A 20373-nucleotide genomic window follows, 5' to 3' on the forward strand; every position below is an offset into this window, starting at 1 on the left:
GGTGGCCAAGCCACGTTAGGACGTAGCATCTTTAGAATTTATCTGTTCTCACTTCGGCGACGGAGGAGTCATTGGTCAAAATAGAGTGTAAATACTGTCGAAGTACTTCACGGGAACTGGAAAGAGAAGAGTGGATACCATAGTGTACGGGATGTCAGCTGATAGCGGCGCCCGGCGTCACATTGGAGGGCAGTATCAGCCTGGTCAGCAACAGAGTCTGCAACGATACCGTAGCGGACGGAGCCCGGATATGGTCGTGGCACCATTGTAGGGGAAGACAGTGCTCGCGGTGAGCGTGACATCTTAGGCGCGACGGGCGTTATCAGCGTGGCGGCTAGCAGTACCAAGGGACCACATCAGCAATCTTACCAGCTTGTCACTGCAGCAGACGATGTTACGTTCGGCGGTGAGATTGAGACGGCCGTCGTCAGCTCGAAAGGCGTCTTCGATGCCCCTGTCGCGTCACGCAGTACCGTGCTCGGTGGCCCTCTCGAGGTCGCCGCCGTCAGCGCGGGAGGCACCGGCGCCAGCATGACAGTCAGCTACATCGGTGAACAGCATCAACAGAGTTCGCGGCGTCGTCACGGCAGACGCGGCAGGAAAATTAGCGACGCCTTCGCGGCAGCCGCAGTATTGCGCTCGGTGGCGCGATGAAGGTCGCCGCGTCTGCAATCTTACCTCGTGCGATCGAGGCGACATCAAGGCGCCAGCATCAGCGTGTCGGCCGACGACACCGGTGGAAAACTTCAAGTAGCTTGCGGCGATGTCACGGCAGACGCAGCAGAAGGATTGCGACGCCTGTGCAGCGGTTAACAGTATTACGCTCCGCATCACCACTGAGGCTTGTCACGGCAGACGAACGCTCTGCATCACCATCGAGGCGCCAGCATAAGCGTGGCGGCCAGCGATACTGGTGGACAGCTTCAGCAGGGTCGCGGCGTTTTCACGGCAGATGAGCGCGCTGCATCACCATCGAGGCGCCAGCATAAGCGTGGCGGCCAGCGATACTGGTGGACAGCTTCAGCAGGATCGCGGCGTTGTCACGGCAGATGAGCTCGCTGCATCACCATCGAGGCGCCAGCATAAGCGTGGCGGCCAGCGATACTGGTGGACAGCTACAGCAGGATCGCGGCGTTGTCAGGGCTGACGCACGCTCTGCATTACCATCGAGGCGCCAGCATAACCGTGGCGGCCAGCGATACTGGTGGACAGTCAGCAGGATCGCGGCGTTGTCACGGCAGACGAACGCTCTGCATCACCATCGAGGCGCCAGCATAAGCGTGGCGGCCAGCGATATTGGTGGACAGCTTCAGCAGGCTCGCGGCGTTGTCAAGGCAGACGCACGCTCTGCATCACCATCGAGGCGCCAGCATAAGCGTGGCGGCCAGCGATACTGGTGGACAGCTTCAGCAGGATCGCGGCGTTGTCATGGCAGACGAACGCTCTGCATCACCATCGAGGCGCCAGCATAAGCGTGGCGGCCAGCGATACTGGTGGACAGCTTCAGCAGGATCGCGGCGTTGTCACGGCAGACGAACGCTCTGCATCACCATCGAGGCGCCAGCATAAGCGTGGCGGCCAGCGATATTGGTGGACAGCTTCAGCAGGCTCTCGGCGTTGTCAAGGCAGACGCACGCTCTGCATCACCATCGAGGCGCCAGCATAAGCGTGGCGGCCAGCGATACTGGTGGACAGCTTCAGCAGGATCGCGGCGTTGTCACGGCAGACGAACGCTCTGCATCACCATCGAGGCGCCAGCATAAGCGTGGCGGCCAGCGATACTGGTGGACAGCTTCAGCAGGATCGCGGCGTTGTCACGGCAGACGAACGCTCTGCATCACCATCGAGGCGCCAGCATAAGCGTGGCGGCCAGCGATATTGGTGGACAGCTTCAGCAGGCTCGCGGCGTTGTCAAGGCAGACGCACGCTCTGCATCACCATCGAGGCGCCAGCATAAGCGTGGCGGCCAGCGATACTGGTGGACAGCTTCAATTCAATTCAATTCAAAATATCTTTATTCATGTAGGCCTAGTTACAAGCTCTTATGAATAGTTCATTACATATATATTATGATCTTAATCTAACCTAATTATCAGAGCAATTTATTGTTGTAAATTATTGTTCATAATAATATTGAGTCTATAATATACAATTTCATATAAAAATAATCGTTAAACAAAAAATATATAATTAGGTATATGTATATATAAAAATACATGTCTAGAATATTTCTAGGAAAAATCCAATGTCCAAAAAAATACAATATTAATTTCATCAACAATAATAATAATAATAAACGTAAAAATAAGAAACCATTTCGAATAACAATTAATCCCACGTTGTTTTATCATTCATGTAGTCTTGTGTTGTATAATAAGCTTTGGAAATGAGTACACGCTTTACATGATTCTTAAATTTATTAATTGACAAGTCAGTAATATGATTCGGAAGTTTATTATAAAATCGAACACAATTACCCATGAATGATTTTTTAATTTTACAGAGCCGTGTGAAGGGCACCGCGAGTTTATGTTTATTTCTAGTATTTATATTATGTACATCACAGTTTTTCTTAAAATTACAAATGTTTTTATGTACATACATAATATTCTCATAAATATATTGACAATGCACTGTCATTATATTAATGTCCTTAAATTTATCTCTAAGTGAGTCTCTATGGTTCATTTTATATATTGCTCGAATAGCCCTCTTCTGCAGAATAAATATGGTATTTATCTCTGAAGCACTGCCCCAAAGTAAAATACCATATGACATAATGCTGTGAAAGTAACTAAAATAAACTAATCGAGCTGTTTTCACGTCTGTTAACTGACGGATCTTGCTCACTGCAAAAGCTGCAGAACTAAGTCTATTCGAGAGGTTAACAATATGGGGACCCCACTGAAGTTTAGAATCTAAAGTTATACCAAGAAAAACTGTACTATCTACCAGTTCTAATTCCTCATCCTTCACAACGACACTTGTTTGCTCATTCCTTACGTTACTATTAGTGACAAACTTAATACATTTAGTCTTTTTTTCATTTAATAATAAATTATTAGCATTGAACCAGTTCACTACTTTAGAGATAGCATTGTTTACATCACTGTGAGCTTGTTGCTGTCGTTTGAGTTTGAAAATAAGTGAGGTGTCGTCTGCAAACAATACTATATCATGGTGGGTCTTTACAAGGAATGGCAAGTCATTTATGTAGATAAGGAACAGGAAAGGCCCCAATATTGATCCCTGTGGTACACCCATAGAGACCAATGACCCAGTTGATCTCTGTCCATTGACATCTACCCTTTGTATTCTACCATTTAAGTAGGACTTGAGTAAATCTAGTGCTGATCCTCTGACTCCATAATAATGTAGTTTCCTGATCAATGTTTCATGACAAACACAGTCGAAGGCCTTAGATAAATCACAAAAGATACCTAAAGCATCTTGTGACTCCTCCCAGGCATCGAAAATATGCTTAATTAGCTCAACACCAGCATCGGTTGTCGAGCGACCCCGTGTGAAGCCAAATTGCTTATTATGCATTAAATTATTAACGTTAAAATGTCGTACTAATTGAGAAAGAACTAATTTTTCAAATATTTTACTGAAAGTTGGCAGCACAGATATTGGTCTAAAGTTAGTGGGGTCAGAGTGGCTGCCGGATTTAAATAAAGGAGTTATTTTGCTATGTTTCATTAGATCAGGAAACTCGCCGCAGTCAACACTGTTGTTGAATATAACTGCTAAGTCAGGCGCTACAACCTCAACTAAGGATTTTACGGCATGGACGGAGACCCCCAGAGGTCACTAGTTTTTTTGACATTAATTGATTTAAATGCCTTTACTATATCTGAGGTACAAACATGTTCAAAATAAAGGTCTCTACAACACTCAGGAACGTTTTCCTCTAATAATGTGACGGCAGATAAGGGTGATGAATTTAAATCCTTAGTTGTGAATGCTGGTATCTCGGTGAAAAATTTTTCGAACTCTGTTGCTACTTCAAAATTGGAATCTATAATTTTGTTATCAATATTCAGTTTAATATCTTTTACTGCGTGTTTCGAGCGACCAGTTTCCACATTAATTACTTTCCACGTTGCTTTAATAATGTCAGAGCTATTTTTTATTTTATTACTAAGATAATTTCGCTTAGCGATATGACAATCTATCTTGAACTTCTTCGAATATTGCTTAACATGTTCTTTAAATTCATCACTCGTATTAAACCGCCGTTCTTCATACAAGGCATACAATGCACGTCTTCGTTGATGTAACTCTGCAGTAGCCCACTCACTAAAAACTGATGCACCACTAACTACGACCGATTTTGAAGTAAATATTGCATTATAATGTTGCAGAAAAGTGTGAAAGAATGAATTATACATACTATTAGGACTCATATCGGAAGACAGGGAGGGTAGCGCCTGAACCAAACTTTGCTTCATTCGTTCCACGCGGTCGGAGGTTACTGGTACAAAAGTTATTTGTTTTCTCAAAGTATTTTTCCTTAATGTCTCAAATACTATCAATTGGCCTAAATGGTCTGATTCTAAGTTGCTAATTACATCTTTAGTAGTAGGAAAAATATCAGTGAAAATATTATCTATACAGGTGGCACTAGTGGCAGTCACTCTAGTAGGCTCCATAAAAATATGATTGAGATTACATGATTTGAAAAGATTCAACAATCTGATACTTATTGTTGAATTTTCCAAGATATTTACATTAAAGTCGCCGCATATAAGTATTTTTTTACTAGAAGATGATATTTTAAGTAGCACAGATTCCATAATTTTTTCAAAAGTTTCAAAATTACTTAATGGCGGCCTATACACACAGACAACAATAAATTGCTCCAATTCTACAGCACTTAGTTCTATAGTCCGTTCAACAGACATGGAAACAATATCCTTACGTTCCTTAAATTTTAACTGGCTATTTATTATAATTAACGACCCACCATGTATGGAACTATGTCTGGTGAACGAACTTGCCACCTGGTGATTATTAAATTGAGGCATTAATTCATTGTTTTTTAACCAGTGTTCAGTAATGCATAAAATGTCTACATAAAATTCGTTCATGAATAGTTCAATTTGTAAATCTTTTCCTCTAATACATTGAATATTTTGATGCACCAGGTGGATATACTTTCCTTGCTCACAGTATTGATTCTTATAGTTACTTAAAATTAAATTGCCAGAGACAGAATCTTTTGTCTTAGAAGCTAGTTTAAATCATTGGTTATGACTGGAACCAATTCCAAGTTCATACTTTGCTGCTCAATAGGAGCAGAGTTGTCTGCCAAATTCTTGGCAGAAATGTCAAATAAATAGGATAGCGATAAAGCTATTTGTCTTTTATAATAATTTGAAAGGTAACATTTACCTTTAGTCAAAAACACCATAGGTATATGGTATTTACTAACAAATTTGTTAGTGTCAATTATGCTAACCTTACTACTATATGTACAAAGATTATATAAAGCTACATTCAACTTATGTCTAGTGTTATTTTCTTTTTTTCTGCCTCTGACATCTGGTTACAATAGGGGAATGTAAAGAAAATAATTTCATGCACTGCACTGCCAATGAGTTTAATTGTTCATAATATTTTACTAAATTATTTTTGTTTACATTACCCCTATTCCCCATAAAGATAAGCAGTGTTGTCTTACTATTGATATTACTGTCGTTTAAAATTTGTTTAATGATATTTTCAAAGCTGCTATGAGGCAGACAGTTATTGATTGTACTAAGTCCCTTTAAGTAAAAATTTAAAAATGAGCTCATATTGCTCCCAATCTCATCACAGTACATAACAACATTAGGTTTAGGTGTGCTTTGTTGTGAAGTGTGGAAGGGGCCATTATCATTCATTTGCCCCTGCGGTAAACTGTCACACAGGCTTGGGTCAAGCGCACTGGTCGACAAATCTCCAGTCACTTGCTTACATGCACATGCCTGGGCATTTGTCAACGACTCAAACCGCTCTGAATTATGCTTAATCTGGGATATTAAATCATCCATGGCTAAAGAATATTCACTAATAACTTTTTTTGAACTCTCATTTATCACATCTAAAGATTTTATTGAATCCTCTAGGCTTTGAATTTTTAACTTTAATGCCTGTGTGTCAGTTTCATACTGTAATCTACTGTGTTCTAACTGAGCTGTATACAAATCTAACTTATCTACTAAACTTATATTAACTTTACAAAATCTCAATTTTTTAAAAAACAATTTATTAATTTTTGACATCTTTTGATTTTTTTTGATCAGTTTATTTAATTTTATATACTTCTTTAGTTTGTTTCCGCTGCAATTTACTAACCTTGGTGTAGTGGCATCATTGGTTAAGTCTGTAGTTACTGAAGGGTTTTCAATTGCTGCGGTAACCAACTGAGATGCAGGCCGGACCAGTTCCTCGAACAAGGTCTGAGTGTGTGCCGCAGCTGCTTGGTTTTGGGCCTCCCGTAGCTCGTAGATGTGTTCGTGGGCGTCGTGCAGTGCTCTCTCCAATGAGTCGATGTCTTTCAGGGCCTGTTCATATGCAGCATTACACTCCATAAACCTGTCAACCGTCTCCTGAAGCCGGGCCCGCTCCGAGTTTACATTATTAAAATCACTCTCTAGTGTACACAGTTCCTTTTTTAACTTATCGTTTTTATCAATTATCAATAATAGCTCCTTCTCACTGTCTTCTCTTTCACTGAGCAATTGAGCACTAAACTCCTTGGATTGTTTTAATTCCAGCAAGGTAAGTTGGAGCTTATCACACTTCTCAGGCTCCTGCTGGAGAGCCGCTGCTGCAGCGGCGGCAGCTGCTCTGCGTGTTTGCATTGTAAATGGGTTTTTAAAAGAATTAAAAACAAAACAAAGCAAGGAATTGCCTACTCAAGCTCAGCGGTTACTTACATGAAATAGTGACGTTTCACTATGCCTACACTTGTTCTAGCCTTGTACAATGATTAACACTGAAAAAGAAACACAATCGGTACTAACTAGTGATAATAAGACTCAGAAAGTGTACAAAGGCGAACAGATATTTCAAATTTATAACCTATAACGGCTACAAACCTGAGACATCAAAGACACTTGTAAACGTCACTAAAGCACTTCACTACTTATATTTATACAAAACTTAATGTTAAATATACTAATTTCACGCTTTAAATACTAATTAATACTTAAAATATGCTTAAAAATAATTATTTCAAAGGGACCTAGCAAAATCAGCTGCTTATCGTTTGACAGCCAGGGTTGCCAGCCGACACGTGGCTTGGGGCCTCCGCACCGAATCGGAAACCGAACATGTTCTTTCTAAAATAATATGAATCTGCTCACCCATTCGTCGGAGAAATTCAAACCTCCTTGGAGCGCGGTATTCCTCCACCGCGCCCTCCGCCGCCGCCGCCGCCGCCGCAGCCCGCAGGTCGCGCAGCACGCGGTCGCGAAGCACGTGGTCCCCGGAGCACGTGGTCCCCGGCGGAGCAACTTACCTACGTTACCGCTTATATTCTCGCGCGAAACTTTTAATACGCGGATAACACTTCCTACTTTAGTCTCGGAAATGCGAATAGTTTAAAAAGAAAACTGATTAACGGTAACGATTTTTGCAGCATGGAACTTTCTTACAAAAAAGTGGGTAGAATCATAAAGCACCGCTCGTTCATTTCTATCGTGAGAACCCCGAAAGACGAATAATGATCGCTAGCGAGGCATAATATATCTCATTATTCAAGAAGAACGAGCGTAAATTAAAAGGGAAGAAAGAATTGACGGTGAAAATTGAAATTGAAAAATTTCATAATTCCGAAACGTTATAAGCCACTTTTTAAATAAAAACACGAATAACTCTGGTTTGACCAGGAGTAACAAGGAAATAGAAACTAAAAGATTAATTTCGAGACACCATGCTGTAAAAATGTTCGAACGGAATACGCGACAACCGGTCACTTCGGCGTTCGACGAAACAAAAAATGAGGGTGGCTGGTGGCGGGCCGGGGCGCGTAGGAGCCTTATGTTGCAGGTGGGGAAAACGGGACTACCAACATCGCGGCGGTGTGACGCCGGAGCGACTTACAACGAACGATGGCGCCATCTATCGGTCCGATGCGACGTCTACGACGTACTCTCTATATAAGACCTCGGATATACAAACGGCACAAATAATAACTAAGTTTTGATGAGGTGTAAGTGAGTCAATGTACTCATTCCAAGTGTTGTAATTACTTTCGTTAATAATTAGGTCATCAGGCATCATTTAGTGGTAAGCCACATGAGCCCCTCTTACAAGTAAACGTCAGTGATCGAAAATAAAACCCCATATCACATTATACATATTCATAATGAGCGTGTATGAGAAATGTTATGAAAGTGTGTGAAGCGAAAGTGGTTTATCAGGTTCGTAGTAAATGGAAATCCGTGATCTCAGCCTACCCCTCTGGGAAACAGGCGTGACTGTATGTATGTACATATCCATAATATATTGTTAACGTATAAGTTCCTAACCGTGGCAGTCTTGCGTGGCTTGGTCGCCTACTCTTGCGCTCATGTCATAGCGCCCCAAAATAGAATCCCATATCGAATGAAACAGTGTAAATATGTATAGTAGACGTTACCGTGGCAGCCTCGCGTGGCTCGGCCGCCTACTCCTGCGCTCATAACTTGTGGTTGCTGGTGAGCCACGTGAGCCCCTCGTACAGCCCGTCGCCGGTGGTGGCGCACGACGGCTGCACGTACCAGTTGCGGTCGCGGATGCGCGTCAGCCCGAGCTTCTCTTGGATCTCGTGGGGCTTCATTGCTGGAATTCAGAATGGTTAGGTTATTATGAGATTGTCGTAGGAGTGCATGAGTATGTCATGCTAATTGAGTCATCATAGTCATCATCATCACAGGCCTTTGCGTCTATTGCAGACGATTAAGGCACTGGTCCCACCGCGAGCTAGTAAGCTATGAGCTATCGGCTATAAAAACGACTTAAAAGAGACACTACGATGTTTATAGTTACTCGCCCAGCTATCAAAATGGCCGTGTCTCTTTTATATGCACGGGAGTGCTTATCTTTTGTACGTTTTTATAGCCGGATAGCTCATAGCTTACTAGCTCGCAATCGGACCAGTGCCTTACACATTGCTGTTTAGATAACGGGTTTGATGACTGTGGAGCCGATTCGCCAGCGGCACGACCTGCCACATTTTTGGGAGAGAAAACTCATGCCACCGGAGGTTCCAGTCTCGGTTTGCTTTCTGCTTTGCTAATTGACTATGGTGTTACTAAATACAGTCTAATATAATTTTACCTATTCGGACACACTTTTGAGCACCTGCTCCCATCCATCCAACCGTGCCGTATAGTTCTTCTCTTACGAAGAAACCCCGACTTGTCTCACTGAAGATAAGGCGGTTTCAAACTTCGTTTTTTGCACCACATTTTCCGCCATTAGCATCTGATAGTTGATGAAAATGATGAGTAGTGTCATTGACACGTGTGTTTAGTACGAGTTCTTAACCAGATAGTATAGTCCCGTCTGGCAGAAAGCATGAAACTTGGCATGTATGTAGCTTATAGGGTTATAAGAAAAAATAGAAGTAGAAACACGCCGAGGTGTCAATGTTTCCCCTCCTTCCCCCCACTTTTGTATCCCTGTTTTCAGTTTTTTTATATTTCCATGAAAACCGTAAAAGCTACAATAATAACGTCTAAGAGAAGTATATTCTCTATAAAATTCCCTACAATATTGTCTTTGGAAGTATATAGCTAGAACTTATAATTTTCAAACTATGCTCATTTTCCCTTTGCCATATTTGTGTTTGGTGACCAGTAGGATAAGTAAGGCCAGCGACTTTGCACTTTTGCCTGTGGCGATGCTGCTTGGCAAAATTGTTCCTTGGGTCAAACTGATCCGATTTAGCCCAATAGTCATGAAATCGCACGTGACTACTCCCCACAAAGAGAAGGGGAAGGGGCCGGTTCCCTCGATGAAATCTATGCAATACTTCTTCTTGCTCTTAGCGACTAGGGCAAATCGTATATCATTTCCGTGTAATGTAGGGACGTGTTAATCGTTTCTGAAAAAATCGTTGCTCCTTTTCATACAAAAATAACGATTTTATAACAAAATAATGTTTTTTTATGTATTTAATTGTAACAGTTATGGCATTTACAATTAAATCGTGGCAATTATCTCATCAATAAATAAAAAAATAGGACAGGTTAGCCCAAAACCCAGTTCTGATGATGGGATTCTGGAGAAGTCAAGGGATCTCCTCAAATCTTAAAGGCATAGATGTAGTGATTTTTGTGTTTTTATAAGAACAGCATGCATTTACGTTCAGAACAGTGACATTTGTTGCCGTGGAACTGCTGATGATCATCAGAACGTAACTCATTAAATCTGAACGGCAGACTTGTAATGACTTTGGTATTTTTATAAGAACATCATGCATTTACAATTTTACATGCAGAACAACGACATTTGGTGCAGTAGAACTGATGACGATCAAAATGAAACTCCTGAAATCTGAACGGCACACTTATAGTGACTTTGGTGTTTTTATAAGAACAACATGCATTTACGTTCAGAATAGTGACATTTGGTGCAGTGGAACTGCTGATGATCACCAGAACGTAACTCCTCAAATCTGAACGGCAGACTTATAATGACTTTGGTATTTTTATAAGAACATCATGCATTTAAGTTCAGAACAGTAACATTTGATGCAGTGGAACTGCTGACGATGATCAGAACGGAACTCCTCCACAACGTCTTGTTAGGAGATTTCTGAACGTATCAAATGCATGCTGTTCTTTTAAAAATACCAAAGTCACTAGAAGTATGCCGTTCTGATTTGAGGATTGAGGAACTCCTCTCTCAGCTCCCCATCAGCAGTTCCTCTGCATCAAATGTCGCTGTTCTGAACGTAAATGCATGATGTTATTATAAAAGTACCAAAATCATTACAAGTGTGCCGTTCAGATTGGAGGAGTTCCGTTCTGATGAACACCAGCAGTTCCACTGCACGAAATTTCACTGTTCTGAACATAAATGCATGATGTTCTTATAAAAATACAAAAGTCATAAGTGTGCCGTTCAGATTTGAAGAGTTCCGTTCTGATCACCATCAGCAGTTGAAATGCACCAAATGTCACTGTTTTGAACGTAAATGCATGCTGTTCTTATAAAAACACAAAAATCACTATATCTATGCCTTTAAGATTTGAGGAGATCCCTTGACTTCTCTAGGATCCCATCATCAGAACTGGGTTTTGGGCTAACCTGTCCCATTTTTTTTATTTATTGATGAGATAATTGCCACGATTTAATTGTAAATATGTAAATGCCATAACTGTTACAATTAAATACATAAAAAAACATTATTTTGTTATAAAATCGTTATTTTTGTATGAAAAGGTGCAACGATTTTTTCAGAAACGATTAACACGTCCCTACATTACACGGAAATGATATACGATTTGCCCTAGTCGCTAAGAGCAAGAAGAAGTATTGCATAGATTTCATCGAGGGAACCGGCCCCTTCCCCTTCTCTTTGTGGGGAGTAGTCACGTGCGATTTCATGACTATTGGGCTAAATCGGATCAGTTTGACCCAAGGAACAATTTTGCCAAGCAGCACCGCCACAGGCAAAAGTGCAAAGTCGCTGGCCTTACTTATCCTACTGGTCACCAAACACAAATATGGCAAAGGGAAAACGAGCATAGTTTGAAAATTATAAGTTCTAGCTATATACTTCCAAAGACAATATTGTAGAAAATTTTATAGAGAATATACTTCTCTTAGACGTTATTATTGTAGCTTTTACGGTTTTCATGGAAATATAAAAAAACTGAAAACAGGGATACAAAAGTGGGGGGAAAGAGGGGAAACATTGACACCTCGGCGTGTTTCTACTTCTATTTTTTCTTATAACCCTATAAGCTATATACATGCCAAGTTTCATGCTTTCTGCCAGACGGGACTATACATTCATACTAATTATCCGTTAACGCCCCGCACTACATGTGACACCCCTTGAGTTGTAGGCGTTCATAGGTTACGGTGACCACTTTCCATAAGGCGGGCCGTATACCTGTTTGCCACCGACGTGGTATAAAAAAAAATGGTTTTGGTATAGTGGTAATATCAGTAATATCTGATTTAAACTTTCACGATTATTACACATAATTATTTTTAAAAACCGGGACTTAGTAATATAAACTTGCAAAAAGCACGACCGTCTGGTTCCACAAGTCTATGCTAAGTGTTGTAATATCTTACCGTCTGGCAAGTCTTGCTTGTTGGCGAAGATGAGTATGATGGCGTCCCGCATCTCGCGGTCGTTGATGATCCGGTGCAGCTCCTGGCGCGCCTCGTCGATGCGGTCGCGGTCCGCGCAGTCCACTACGAATATTAGACCCTGAGTGCCTGGAAATTGTACAAAAATACCATAAATATGTGTCGAAGCTACAGTCAACTAATTTGAATCCTAGGCCACTGTAGAACTCATCCTTGCGTTATCCCGGCATTTGCCACGGTTCATGGGAGCCTGGGGTCCGCTTTGAAACGAATCCCAAGATTTGGCTCAGGCACTAGTTTTTACGAAAGCGACTGCCATCTGACCTTCCAAAATTAAATTAAACTAGACCCCATTGGAATTAGTCCGGTTTCCTCAGGATGTTTTCCTCCACCGAAAAGCGACTGGCAAAATTTCAAATGACATTTCGCACATGAATTCCGAAAGACTCATCGGTGCGTGCTTCACAGTAAAAGCACAGTATACGAGTAACAATAGTTATTTGTTATACAAGGGGGCAAAGTTGTATTTTAACGCCGATTGTAGAATTGAAAAACGAGCAAGTGAAAGGATTCTATAGTTGAACCACGAGCGAAGCGAGTGGTTCTAGAATAGTGCCGCCCACCCCATCTCGGTTACCTCACAGTTACCGCCTGACAAAAACGTGAACAGTCGACCTGTTATATTTCACTCATACAAGCATAGTACGCGTTCACCTACACGAGCTTAGACTGTGCTGGAACGGGCCTCTTTCATATATTTGATCGCCAGTGTCCGAGGTGTGGTAAAAGTCAAACTGAATTTTATAGCAAATAAAGCACAGTGTCAAGTCAATACGACAGGGTTCTAGAGTGGTCCAGTGGATCAAATAATGTGTAAACAATGCGAACGCAAGGGTCAGCAATTTTTTCTGTAAGCTACATTTACTCGTATTCAACATTTAACTAAGTTGGGAAACTGCCTGTAATGTGTCAGAATATCGAATTTCAAACATGATCAATGAAAATTTTGACCTATTTTAACTTTTAATACAATTTAAGAGGTTAACACTTTCGCTACCAAGAACCCGACTGTCGGGTACACCGCTCGTAGAAGCGTAGCCGATTACATGGATTTCCCCGTATGTAGCGAAAATGTCGTAGCGCCGCGTAGAGCCCGGTTTCGAAAGTGTTAATCTACGCCAACGCCTAAAAAAGGTCACGGCAACACAGCCTCGTTCCAACATATTGTTAAGCATTTCACGGCTGATTTTAATCCTCTTACAATGTGAAAGAAACAGTATTGACCGATCAGTTTTTAGTACCATAGGCGACACAATATCCTTACTACTCATGAACCGTATTGCAACCAGTTAAGGTGGCAGTTAGAACGAACTGGCAAAGTACGCTCACAAAGTGTAGGCTTGTATTCTGTGCACTTGAATAATTCAGCCCTTAAACGGACGTGTGCTAGGATGTGTGCTAGCTGGTGGGAAATGAAGGCTGGTGGCCTAATTCTGAATTCTAACTAGTTTCGAGATGAGTCTCAACTTGGGAAAGTGTACAATACTCGTAACTAGAGATGGGCCGAATATTCGGTATTCGGCATATTCGGCCGAATAGTTCGGTTGCATTGCCGAATATTTACCGAATAAACAAAGTAAATAACTAATGAAGATCTTACGTATTCCATTGGATAATAAGCTCCTATTTTAGTAGCTTTCTAAAGAACTACTAAAAATGCGTCAAAATATAAACACTATTGTTTTATTAAAAAGTTAAAAAACCGTAGTTTAAGAGTTGAGAAGAGTTCAGTTGTTTGAACTAAGTTTTAGTTATCCACTAAATCATAAGAACATAGTTGTAGTATGTATAAACATTATCAATCATTTCATAGTTTTAATCTTACCATTCGCTTTAAAAATATGGCGTAACCGAATATTCGGCCGAATGTTCGGTTCGGTAAGAGCTGAACCGAATGTTCGGCCAAATATTCGTATTCGGCAAAGTCCATATTCGGCCCATCTCTACTCGTAACTGTCCGATAAACTTTGTCCCTATTAGTCGGATCAGAGATTCTGACCAAAACAAGGTTTTTGTCAAAACAGATTCCATAGGTTTAGTTAGAATCAGTTTTTGGTCAATCAAATCCGAAAAATATCGCAAGGTGGAAGCTATGCAACTAAGTATTATTTTAAGATACATCGTGACCGAATTCGGAAGTTTTGTCTGATATCAAGACTTCAATCAGGTGAAACATTTGTATGCTGGAACCTGCTAAAGCCAGACTAGAAACTTCAGTCGGACATTAAAAAATATATCCTTAATTCCCGACACAAACTAATTTGACTTTACTAAAACTACAGATTGGTCGAACCAATTCTTTTCCACCACACCAACTGGTAAAGGCTTACTTTGCTATTGGAGAACAGATAGCAAAATTGCATTTTATCCACACGAGTGCAAAGTAATTTCATACAAATTTTAAATTGATATCTTGAGATGGCTGGTAAAAATGACATGTATGTACATGATGTTTCTAAATCATAGATATTGTATAAATCGATTGATTTGTTTTAGTTTTATGTTTCGTAGTCTGTATTTTGTTCGTGTTGGTGTGGTGACAAATTTTGTGTTTCACTCGGCAAGTTTGTTTAACCTTCGTGCCTTGAAACCCTCGCTACGCTCAAAATTCCACTTTTTGAAGCACTTGCTACACTCGCGGTTCAATAATGGAATCTTTCGCTAGCTTGGGTTTCAATTTTGGCACGTGCTGTTAAACAACAACTTTGTCCCCTTGTAATTACAAATAACTATTAGAGTTTAAGACTTTTAAAAAAGCATTATAGTGAAGCTATTAAAAGAAACAACATTCTAAACGGTTTGCCTAATAGAAAACTTTTTAAGACGTCATATTTATTTATAGACGAGCGTCCATCTAATCTGTTGATTTATTCAGAGCAGGTGCGGATGAATCGAGGAAGTGACACCAGGAAGTATAATACTGTTTATCTATCACAATAGCGTACAGTAAAAGCTTTTGAAAATATCAGGTGCCTTTTGGTAGTGAATGATTTCGAATATGAATGAAATAATTCAAAATGAAACTCGATAGCTAATGTCTGTAGGTCATTTCGCGGCCGATATTCAACATCGCCCCGTGTGTACAGCGCGACGCCGCCGTGTGCTATGTTTTTACGACAGTAGCTGTTTGCGAGCCGATAGTCACATAACCTAACTCGCTCGATTTCGTAGTTTTTGCACCATGTCTCACTACAAGCTAGTACATCGGGCTTTTCTGAGTTTAATAATAAGTCTAGTAACCCGGATTTGCCGCATATTGACCTTACATTTTGGTGGATGACTTTAAAACGTGAAGATTGTGCTAGCATATTATTATTATTAAGAGCCTGCGATGTCCCACTGCTGGCCAAAGGCCTCCCTCCGCTTTTTCCATTCCTCCCGGATTTTTGCAGTCCTCGGCCACTCTTTCAAAAAGGAGTCCCAACTCGTTCCGCCATCGCATACGTGGTCTGCCGGGTCCCAGTTTTGGCCTGGGCTGCCAGTTGCCACTCTGTGGTAATCTTGGCCCATAGCTCGTTCGGCATTCGGCAGACATGACCGGCCCAGTCCCACTTCAGCTTTGCCGCTTTCCGAACTACGTCAACTATTTTTGTTTTAATAATAACATAATCTAATCGAAATCATTTGGCACACCTAGTTTTTTACTAGATATGCCTATTGTGCGCGAAGTTGATGGTGGGAGTAATACAAGCGACGTCAAAGCTCGACGTGCTGAACATGTATAAACATTCGTGAGATTACTATATTATATGATGACACCTGCCAACTATGAAACAATTGATTGAGCAAAGTCCTTAACCCCTCGAATGCCTTGCCGCGCATCCGTCATAGACAATTTGGACTTTAATTAACAAATCAAAGGTTCCGTAGCAATTCAGTAGCAATTTTTTTAACATCGGCCTTCCAGGGGTTAATCCACTACGGCGCAACAATCAAGCAAAGAGCGTATAACGGAAATTGAAACAGGGATTGGATGTTTGAAATTGAAATTAGTATTTCGAAGAGAACAAATGCCTGGCGATCAGCCGAATAAAATGTGCATGCAGCCTCGGCCGAGGCATACTCGTATCTATATATTGGTCGTTTGCCGCACGAGCAAATTGCCTCGCGACGATACTATGCTTTATGAGGACCCGGCTAGTAACATGCTCAGTGTAAGAGTTATATTGGGCGTGCGGCGTGCATATCAAACAATTGAAGCTCATACAAGTGTCCTGAGTCGACGCTGCATAGCGTGCACAAGAGCTAGCCCGCCTCGCCGAATGCTCCGCTTCGAGCGTCCACTCAGGGGCCTCAGGGCCTTACACTCATTGTAATCTTAAAGCCTCCGCCACACATAAAGCGATTTGATGCTTTAGCAGAGCGCAATGATAGCGGTGCGCCAAAGGAACGCTGGCGTTCCGCTCGCAATCCGCGCGCATTCCGCTCGCAATCCGAGCTCGTTAGTTCCCGTCGGTCCGCTGTGCGCAACGCCAGCGTTCGTCCGGCGCACCGCTATCAATGCGCTCCGCTAACGCTCCGGCTACGCTCTCAAAACGCGCATGTGTGGCAGAGCTTTAAAAGTGATGTTTTCGTAAAAAATACTAGTTTATCCTCACCTGTATAGTAATGCCTCCACAGCGGACGAATCTTGTCCTGCCCCCCGACGTCCCACACGTTGAATTTGACGTTCTTATACGTGACCGTTTCGACGTTGAAACCCACCGTCGGTATCGTTGTGACTGACTGACCTAATTTTAGTTTATATAAAATAGCTGAAGTGCACGTTAAGGATATAATATGTTATTTTATATTTGGTACTAATGCATATTGTAAAATAAGAGTTTAATAAGATAAAGCTCGGCCACACATGCGCGTTTTGATAGCGTAGGCGGAGCGGTAGCGGAGCGCAACGATAGCGGTGCGCCGGACGAACGCTGGCGTTGCGCCCAGCGGACGCCGGCGCACCGCTATCATTGCGCTCCGCTAACGCTACGCTATCAAAACGCTTTATGTGTGGCGGAGGCTTTAATCGTGCATGAGGAAATAGAACATTAATATACAAGTGCGGAAAAGAGGAAAAGAGGAAATTCGAAACGAGTCGCATTAAATTAAAACACGATCGAAGGGAGTGTTTTAAATCGACACGATTTACGACGATTTAGAGTACATATGACCCTTTGAAGTAACGACCTGACAAGGTAAGTCCTACTTTGCGAACAAGTGCAGGAAAAAACACCATATATATTGAAAATAGGTACTTAAATGGTACAAGTTTTTAACAAAAGTCTAGATATGTTTTTCAGCTGATAAGAACTCTGTTGCATCAAAAGTTGGTACATCTATTGTAATAGTTGATTAGTAGTATTACATAATTGACATATGATTAAGTCTTGAATTCGTTGTCATACTCGGAACAATGGTACATAAATAAGGACGATGTAAGTATTTAAGGAAACATAAGTTAATAACTGTAATTTGCAGTTTAGGTAGGTATAGCATACTATAAATTGACGTTGAATTTAATATCATTTAGAAACGTTTTCTATATCTTCTTCATTTACTGTACTAAAAATCCGTCATTAATTTGTTGTAGATTTTTAACAAATACTTGTTGTTTTTTTTCTTGTAGCTTTGGTGTGCCACCCAAATCATGACCTATAACCCCAGTTTTAAATAGTTATTATTGATTCATGTCACTCTAAATAGTATAAAATAAACTCACTACTAAGTACAGTCAAATGTAAAATATGGGCATCCAAAAATGCTCTTAATTCGTAGAGACAATAATCTGTGTAATTTTATGAGCAACTTTCGTACCCCGTTGTTTTTTGTTGTTCGTAAAACTTGACTGTACGTATAGTGCAGATTATTCGGAACAAGAACGATTGTATGCGCCTAGGCGAAGCACCACATGGGCAACACAAACAAATGACTAACCATCGTAGCACACACATACGTGCACGAAAGTGCAGTTGCAGTAGCAGTCAACTGAGCGTAAAATGACCCGGTACCATCGCGTGCAAATCACTCTGTATCACTGGGATAATTAGTCGGGGAAATGGGTCAGAGCAGAGTATCGGGAAGTGCAATGGAATTTTAAGTTTAAATTGCTGATTTAAGCGATTTTAATGTACAAATGAAAATTATGTGTTGAACACTACTCCTGTTCATTATTGCGGCAGTGGTACTTTTTAATAAACTGTTCAAACATACTTAAATACCTAAAAGTACTCCTTTAATATTATGGCCCTAATGTAAACATTAATTGGTGTCAAAGTAACTGTGACTGCGACTGCCTTACCTATAGTTGTTCTTGGTGCTATAAGCACAAATAACAACGACTTCAGCGCGTTTAAAGGATAATGCAAAATTGTAGGGTTTATGTAATTGGTACTACGGAAATTTTCGCATTACTTAATCTATAACGGCGTTTACATTAAAACCGTAACCATTAATTAAACTAGACTTCTGGCCATAAATATTTTAGAATTAATTTGTAGCTAAAGCTTGCAGTTAAAGTAATATATCTCGAGTTCCGAAACGTAAACGAATGTATAATGCAAAACGCTACCGGGCCAGGAAACGCAGGCAAGCGGCCAAATAAAGAAGCATTTCTACATTATACCTACTTCGTACTTATTTACGGCTACTCAAGACATTTCGCTTTAGACTTCTAGCCATATAATCGTCTTCTATTCGTATTCTACCAAAATATGTGTAAGCTCTTTACTTCATTCGAATCACGCACGGTTTACGAAGCAAAATGAATAAAATAAACATAGCCCATAGAACGAGTCACTGCTTATTTGTATATTCTGCGTAAGGTTCGGGTCGGGCGCAAAGAGCGTATTCACTAAAACATTGGATATTTGACACACATCGACTTGCCCTAGAATAAGTGACAAAGATTCGTGATGTTATGACAAGATAGATTATGACTTTCTCCTAGTATAGCCCCAACTTTAGGGCCAAAGGTAAACTTATTTTGAAAAAGCGACAGGCGGTTGTTATGGAACGTCAATCCAAATTCTAGAAAACTCCCAGTGTACTGGCGTTTTTGGTTTGTAAGGCAGCGTTCCCACTTATACGTCGCGTGTCTCGGGGCGCGCAAAGGGCGTCCGCGCCACGCCACCTGAGTGTAATTCAAAAAGCGTCTCCTCAGTACATTTTGTATAGGAAGGACGTAAGGCGCGCCGCCAAGCGGCGCGGCGCGCGCCCCGCCGCCGCCACGCCACCTGGGGCGCGTCTTACGTCTTTCCTATACAAAATGTACTGAGGAGACGTTTTTTGAATTACACTGAAGCGGCGTGGCGCGGACGCCCGTTTCGCGCCCCGAGACACGCGACGCTCTGGTGTGGCCGGTCACTAAGTTTCGTAACTTTTTAAAATATACTTAGCATAAGAACATTGTAACTAGCGATAGCGCTGCTATCAAAACATTATTTATTTATTTGGCGCGTACCAAGGTTTACTCGATCGTAAGATCTTTTTACAAATACAACTAGAAACTAAACAATGTAAAAGGCAGGTTGAAAGCGGAATTCTTAGGTTATAAGAGATAAGGTTTTAGCCCACCTCGTCGTAAAACTCGGTCAGTTCAACACGCTACCGAGCGAATGTGTAAAGAAAAGGATTACGATACAACCGATAAAACAATTTATTATGGAAAGGGGCATGTTGAAATGTTAAGACGATTCAAGGATCGCTTTCAAGCGCTGAATGGAAATAAATAGGAATCTTTTCAAAGGGAATTAGGGTCAACATTTTAAGGCACTTATATAATTTTATTTATTTTCAAAACCTTCCAAAGCGAAAGATAAATAAGCCTGGAGATATGAACGTAAAGATAAGAAAACAGTTAGCCAAACCCTTTAAAATGATGAGAAGTTAAAACTTTTCTGTTGATTTCTTAAATAAGATGAAGCAATAAAGCCTACTTCGGTCCTAAACATCTTTACTAGCTACAGGTTGTAAATAAGATGGGTCATTCTCTTGAGAAACCCAGAAGTGGTCTATTGTTCAAAT

General features: G+C 41.2%; 1 protein-coding gene across 1 annotated transcript in view; it reads right to left on the reverse strand.

Annotated features, from left to right (window-relative positions):
* Positions 1 to 20373, reverse strand: part of LOC125225883 (ADP-ribosylation factor 6) — a 125809-nt gene that overhangs the window by 8577 nt on the left and 96859 nt on the right. Inside the window, exons 4-6 of the mRNA XM_048129764.1 lie at positions 16965 to 17120; positions 12289 to 12435; positions 8633 to 8814 (exon numbers count right to left, since the gene is read on the reverse strand). Coding sequence (XP_047985721.1) covers positions 8672 to 8814; positions 12289 to 12435; positions 16965 to 17120 — 446 coding nt within the window. The 3' untranslated portion in view covers positions 8633 to 8671. The remainder of the gene's footprint in view (positions 1 to 8632; positions 8815 to 12288; positions 12436 to 16964; positions 17121 to 20373) is intronic.

Source organism: Leguminivora glycinivorella, chromosome 4, assembly GCF_023078275.1.
Source record: "Leguminivora glycinivorella isolate SPB_JAAS2020 chromosome 4, LegGlyc_1.1, whole genome shotgun sequence".
Classification (NCBI taxonomy): Eukaryota; Metazoa; Arthropoda; class Insecta; order Lepidoptera; family Tortricidae; genus Leguminivora; species Leguminivora glycinivorella.